The sequence below is a fragment of the Talpa occidentalis genome, unplaced genomic scaffold, assembly GCF_014898055.3.
Source record: "Talpa occidentalis isolate TD23 unplaced genomic scaffold, MPIMG_talOcc4v2.1 talOcc4.2, whole genome shotgun sequence".
NCBI classification, from domain to species: domain Eukaryota; kingdom Metazoa; phylum Chordata; class Mammalia; order Eulipotyphla; family Talpidae; genus Talpa; species Talpa occidentalis.
The window spans coordinates 29,020,487-29,027,579 of NW_023602073.1; the positions used below are offsets into that span (position 1 = coordinate 29,020,487).

Sequence of the window (7,093 nt, forward strand, 5' to 3'; positions counted from 1 at the left end):
GCAAACTGAAAGTCCATTTCTTACTCAGTCTTTATTTCATGACCAGGGCTCCCTCCTGGGATCCCAGAAGAGAAAACAACCAGGAGAGGAATGAGGGGTCAGGACTGAGCTCAAGAACAATGGAGGAGCCAGTCTCCTCCCTTAAAGTGGCGCCTAGCTCCTGGCTCCCACCTGGAGTTGTGCCAACACTTACCTTGGAACTCTTGCAGGCCTTGCTGCAGAGACAGAAGCTTATCTGAGAGTGCTCTCTTCTTCACTACTGGAGAGAGGGTATCTCAGTCCAGACCTTCCGGGGTAACCTGAGAGGAGGCAGGCACAATCTGTTACTTCCTCCTCTTTATTCCACTCAGTCCTCATGGCAATATTTAAGAAACAGAATGATATCTCCTGTCAATGCACAGAAAAAACAGGCCTCAAAGATACCAAGGAACTACCCAGGGTTGAGTCAGGGCTCAGGACAGGCAGGAGACCATTTGCCGAGTACTGTCTATAAAGCCACCCTCTCCCCGTCTCAGACACAGAGAGGGTCAGAAGGGGATACACAGAGAACTTGCTCGGGTGGAGAGCAAGACTCCAGTTCTCAAGGATTTGCTCTGCTTCAGAGAGGAAAGGCCTTCAGGATGAATCATGGGATTCAGGAACTTTATTGATCCCCATTAATTTAAGTGGGTCAAGGGGGAGGGGCAGAGGCACAGGGGAAGGAGGTACATAGTGGAAAGGAAGCTTTTACCTGTTCAAGATGTCTTTGGAGTCCTGGAAGGGAAGCACAAGCATCAATGAGAATGAAGATTTCCTTCAAATGTCCCAACACTGTACTAGGACCAGGGATGCATCAATGACCAGACAAGCAAGGCCCCTGCTTAGGGAGCTGCCATTCCAGTGGCAGCACTGGATAGAACAAGAAAACACAAAATAATCCCAGTGACAGGGAAAATGGAGGTAGGGGTACCAGGCCTACTTCTCTGGGGTGATAGCACTTGTGCTGAGACTTGAAGAGGGAGAAGGTAGTGACAGGAAGGGAAGAAGGCAGGTGGGAATGTTTTGGCAAAGAAGACAAGGGCCAGATCAGGCAGGGCTGGAGGCCTACTAAGGCGTTCAAATTTTGTTCTATGTACCAAAGCCAGCAAAGGGTTTTCAAGAAGGAATATATGTGATATGTATATGTAGTCTAATTGGCATGTGGTTGAGGTTACTAAGTAATACCCAGGATCCAGCCTCCATTTTCTCTTTTTTCTTTATTTTTTTAAAAACTTTAAGGATTTATTTATTTATACAAGAACTGGGTACAGGCCAGAGGCGTGGGAGAGTGAGAGGATTCACTAGAGACAGAGTGGGGAGCAGAACAGGCAGACGGACAAAAAACACTGCTGAGGGGAGCAGCGGGTGAGACAGAAGAGGTCTGCCGCGCCATGTGGGTATCTCCCTGGCCAGCTGGGAATCGAACCCACGCTGCAGGACAGCTTCACAGTGCTGCACTCAACCCACTGGACCACCAGAGAGTCCCCCATTTTCTTTTTAGTATAGAGCCCCTGAATAATAGCTGGGCAGATGCCACCCAACAAAAGACATTTCCAGATTCCTCTGTAACCAGATCTGATCATGCAACTAAATTCTAGTCAAATGGATGTGAAAGGAACCAATGACTGCAATTTTGGGGTAACAGCCTTTATAATAATGAAACTGCTTTTTATTCCTCGTCTGAATTCTGGATGTGGTGGTGGTGGTGAACCCAACTTTGACTACGACACTAAGAATACACTCCAAGAAGTTAGTGGGACAACCAGATGGAAAACAGTTGATAACAACTCAGGGACAGTCGCCCTGAGGGTATTTCAGGGCCAGAATCTACTGACCCCTCACACTAAATCCTGAAAAGCTGAATCAGGAAGCTTCCTCCAGCAGTCACTTAAATCACTCATCTGTTGCTCCACCCCACTTTTTAGCATTTTCCCTGGGGCTATCTATCCTCACCAGCAACCCCCACCAGGGAGCACCATCTGTTAACAGTCTACAGCTTTAGCCAAAGTGTTTGTTGGTTACATTAGCACCAAATTGTGGCTGCTGCTGTTTCAAAGTCCCAGGAGGAATGTGGGGGTCTGCTCCAGGGGCAGCCATGTAAGAAATCATGACATCCCCATCCCCACAATGAAACAGTAGCCCAGAGACTGGTTGTAAGTTTCTGCCAAATTCTTCTAATCTGTACCTTAAAACAAGTAAGTTCAAGGCAGCTTCAGGGGAATGGACGACAGCTCTGACAAAATGTGTGCCAAAAAGTCTGCTGATGGGCCTCCCTGCAGGCACAAGGGGTTAACACACAACCTATGGAGCTGTCCACAGCCACTGCAGCATGAGTTTTATCCCCGGAGAAATGCTGTGTAAACGAGTAAATGAATAGGCAGTGTGGGGAGAAGGGCTTGGGGGGTGGTGTCAATGGGCATATTCTGTGACATGGAAGTTGCTAGAACAGTAGGGAGAGAATGAGGCTATCTAAGGTTAAAGGTTGTGAGCAGTGCAGAGAGGGACCAATATAGGAATACAGACAGGTACAGGAATCCTCCCACACACAGAAGGGGAGATGGGGTGCCCAAGGCAACCTGCAGCCATCACAGGGCCTCCAAGGGAAGCGGCCTGCTCAGGAACTACCACCCTGACACTCCTGGGGTAATCAAGAGGAGAGCTGAAGTGGGGACAGCAGTCAGGGCCCACCTCTGGCATGGGACACACGTGGGTGTCAACAAGAGCACTCGGGAAGGTTCTTCACACATAGGTGGACGGTGACCCACAGTGAAGGAGGCAGAGTGTGACCTGACCCCTAAACGCCATCCAGGACTGCATAGGGAGAATGTCGGTGTCTGACCAGTATCTGACAGAGGAGGTCTCTGACCTCCGCACGCTTGTCCTTCAACACTGTCCTGATTTAACACTGTCCTAGCCCATTGATCTTTCTTTGTCTATCACCTTTGTTGAAAGGACGGTTTTACATCATTTGTCTTGCTGCTTCTTGCTCTCACCTGAATTTCTCTACCAGACTTTTGAATCAGGCCTCTATTTTAATCAGGTCTTATTCTTACTGTCTGGGAAAATATTAACAGCAACGAGGAAGTCAGCGGTCCCACTTCCTTGTAGCAAAAGCAAACCAAAACAAACACGCAAACAAAAACCCATCCGTACAACACTCCATGCACTGGTTTTAAGTAGACACCCACTTTCTCTCCTCTCCTCGTACCTCCTCCTCTCTCCCAGTTTGAATGGTCTCGAAGCACTAAAGGCCGGGCCTCTTTTGGCCCACAAGGTTTTTTGGGTGAATTGGGGTGAGGATGCCCTCTGGGCAGACCCCACCAGTACCCCCAGCCATGATCCTCTGTTCCAGGAGCAAGGGCACCACACAGGGAGGCGGCTACAGGGAAAGAGGGATCTGTGTCCCTGAGCTGGAAGGAGAAGAGGAGGGGGAGAGGGAGCAAGTGGACCAGGCCGAGTCTGAGAGGAACAGCACGTACCTGGAGGGAGCCAGGGAGACATTTGGGACCAAAAGAGACAAGAACAAGAGCACAGAGGTTTGGGAGTCAGGCCACCTGGATGGAGGCTTAGGCTGGATTCCTGACCTCCCTCCTGGTCTGGGACAGACCCCCTTCAGCTCTCCGGCCCTTGGAGAGCAGAGTCCTAAATCCCTGCAAGCCTGATGCCCCAGCTAGACCCATGATGGAGAGGCAGACGAGGCTGACTCTAGGAGACTGCCGCTGGCCAGGGACAACAGTTCCTAGGGGGGACCTTGGGTGGTTTGCTGCAGCAGACAGGCCTAGTCAGCCTAAACCACACAAGTGAGAAGACCACCCATGGCCTTCTCTGGCCACTGAGGGTGGAAAGATCTAGCAGCCCCTCTCTGAAGGCCCAAGCCCCATTCAGGGACGTGTGAGGATCCAGAGTGAGCTGTCGTTTGTTTCAAACTGGCACCCTGCACTCCAGCCCACAGCTCTCCCTTCTCAGCATCGAAGCTGCTTCCTCCAAGAAGGACTGCCCGCTCCCCACGCACCTTTTTCTCTGAGGGTAATTCTCTACAGTCCCAAAGAAAACCTCAGTCATCTATCTCCCTTCTTCAGTTGCCCATTGACTCTAGATCCTTGGGGTCTTTGAGAGAAGCCACAGTTAAGCCCCGACGCTGCAAGCTTCTTTATCTCCAGATCCATAAAAAGCCAGTACTGGTCAAGTGACTGCCAATGACTTGTTCCAACAGGCTCATGATCATAGTGATGAGAATGAAGACAGTAAAGAAAATACTAACTTTTCCTTCTATTCCTACAGTACTTTTTAGCATTTTAAACATTTTTGGTGAAAATTTAGCTTTTGAAGTGACACCATGCCAGTTATCTCTTGGAGGCTTATGTGGCCACTGGAATAAGTAGGGTGGGTAAGGATTATCATCCCCAGGGTTCAGATGAAAACATAAGGCCCTGAGAGGAAGAGGCTCTCCATGGTCCTGCAAGCAGGTGACAGGGGCCCAGCCCTGGGGAGGTCTCTCACCTGCAGGAGCTCTGCAGCCGGCTGCTGTGCCTTGTCCTCCAGCTCAGAGATGACCTGTGTCAGCCGGGCGAACTCTTCAGCACTCCTGGCTTTGTACTGCTCCCTGTTCTATATGAGCTCCTGCCCCAGCTTCCCCAGCTGGTCCAGCAGGTGTTGTTCCTGTTCCCTCAGGATCTGATGGCCTTGCTCAAACTCAGCCATGATGCTCTTCCTCCCTCTGCTCCTGCAGCTTCTCCTACAGGAATGGAAGGGCGGGGAGGGGTGACGGTGACGCTGCTGCCTTAGGTGAAAAATCCCTCCAGGAGGTACACAAAGCTGGCTCTTCCCCGCTATCTACCTCCATTCACCAATTCTCAGCACCCAGCCTCAAAGACACAGTAAGTAAATCTGTTTGGTCTCCTGACAGCACATGGTCAGCCCACTCTATTCCAGGTAACCTGGTATGTTCCATGGCCTTTTAAGGAACTCTGAGAGCCAGCACCCTTCTTTCCTGAACACTGATCTGCCACCTCTCAGGAAGCTTTCCTTAGCTAACTTCATCCAAGCCCAGTCTATCCTCCCTTCAGCTCCCTCCTAATGTGTAAAATACCTGAATGTATTCCATCCCTGCCATGGAGCCTGCCTTCTGTTCTGTCACTGGAAGTGTGGAATGTCTGTCTCTTTTCCTGCTTCCAACTCTCCCCACCATGGTCAGGGTGTGCCCGCCTACACTGGTTAGACTCAGGTACTCCCCTGAAGCCAGTTCCTTCCTTGTCAAGCCATCTGGCTCCCCTCCAAACTCAGGAATCCTGTCTTCCTCCCCTTCTTTAAAGAACAAACCAGGCCTTCCTCAGTTCCCCACACTGGCGCCCTCTGCAGACCAGCAGCAGCTACCAGCCACAACCTGCAGCAGAGGTGAGTCACAGAGAAGAGACCTCGGCTGACCTCTAGACTGGTCACTGTCAGATGGGGAAACAGACCAAAAGCCACACGGCTCACACTCGCAGGCTTGGGCTCATACCCCAGGGCTCCCAGCCACCTGGCAGGGGCTCACCCTCCCAGGTGCTGAGCTGCCTCCCAGCAATACCCCAGCCCCGCAATGCCCCAGCTGCACCCCTGCTTCCCAAGGCCAATAATCTGGGGCCTTCTCCTAACAGCGTGACTTACCAGAGTACCTGTGATATCAGATTCTCCCTTTGTCTGTAAGTTCTGAACTTTGTCTCGGTCTTCCCTTAAGCTACTCAGGTGTTTCAGGATATTTTCCTGTAGAAAAACAGGCAGTGGGACAGGTGGACACGCTGGGCTGGGGCGGGAGGGCAGACTTGGGCTTAGTTCTCAGCCAACAGGAAGCTTTCAGAGGGTCTCAGCCAGGCTTGACTCCAGAGGAGTTCAGAGCCAAGATCCTAAGGGGGTGGCAGAGCACCCCGCTGTGAGGAGGGTTTACCTTGTGCAGCTACCTGGCCTTCTCCATCAGGAAGGCCGTGTGGGACCTGTGCTCCCACGACTCCCTGCACATCACGCATAGCAGCTTCCCGTCGTCCTCGCAGTAGTAGTACAGCTTCTCCTGGTGCCGCTCGCACAGCTGCACGTCCGACTGCTCCTGGGCCGCTTCTCCCTGCTGCCTGCCCTTGTCCACCTTCAGGCGCTCGATGTTCTTCACCAGGCTGGCCAGCTGCCACACAGGCCGGATGTTCTCCTTCTTAAAAGGCTTCTTGCAGAGGGGACAGATGGGGCGGCTGCGCATGAACGAGGGGATGTCAGTGGTACAGCCGTGGCAGAAGACGTGGCCACAGTCGATGGTCACCGGGTCCCGCAGGTGATTGAGGCAGATGGAGCAGGTCACCTCCTCCTCCAGGGTCCGCAGAGGGGCTGACGCAGCCATGGTGTCCTCGGTTCTGAGGGTTCCCTCTTCACTAGTGAGGTCCTCTCTTCCTTGGGGATAAGACACAGAGTCAGGGGGCCTCCCCGGTGGCGCAGCGGTTGAGCGCTGGATTGCAAAGCTGCCTCAGTCTCTGCAGCGCCGGTTCGATCCCCGGCTGCTCCCCGGCCACCGGAGGAGGGTCCCACATGGCGCGCAGACCTCTCCTGCCGCCCACTGCTCCCCTCAGCAGTGTGCTTCGGTCCTTCTGCCTGCTCTGCTCCCCGCTCTGGCTCTGGTGAATTCTCTCACCCTCCCGCGCTTCTGACTGTACCCAGTGCATGTATAAACAAAACAAACAAACAAACAAATAAATAAATAAATAAAACATGTGCCTCTATTAAAAAAAAGACACAGAGTCAGGAGTGGGCACATAGGAGAGGCAGAGGTGCTGCCTGGCACAGGGCCACCAGCTCCAGCAACAGCCAGTCACACCGACAGCTCCTACAAGGCCCCAACAGTACCAGAGGACCATTTTACAGAGGAGGAAACTTAGGCCGCAGAGGGCAGCTTGACAGAGTAGACAGCATTCCTACCAACTGACAGAGCAAGATACCCCGGTAACTTTCTGCTGGAAACTGTCCTAATAAACACACAAGTCTACATTGTGCAGTGTGCACACAGTGCTCCCTCAGCTGTGCTGGGCACAAGGTGCACAACTCTTCATAAGGAGCCCTG

At 52.3% G+C, this 7,093-nt stretch overlaps 1 protein-coding gene across 1 annotated transcript; it reads right to left on the reverse strand.

Moving 5' to 3' along the window:
• Positions 1 to 726: 726 nt before the first annotated feature.
• TRIM26 (tripartite motif containing 26) lies at positions 727 to 6,484 on the reverse strand. The gene is given in 5 exon segments (XM_037518604.2): positions 727 to 753; positions 4,519 to 4,725; positions 4,727 to 4,753; positions 5,665 to 5,760; positions 5,942 to 6,484. Coding segments are annotated over 5 exon segments (795 nt in total). The 5' UTR covers positions 6,380 to 6,484.
• Between the last annotated feature and the right edge of the window lie 609 nt (positions 6,485 to 7,093).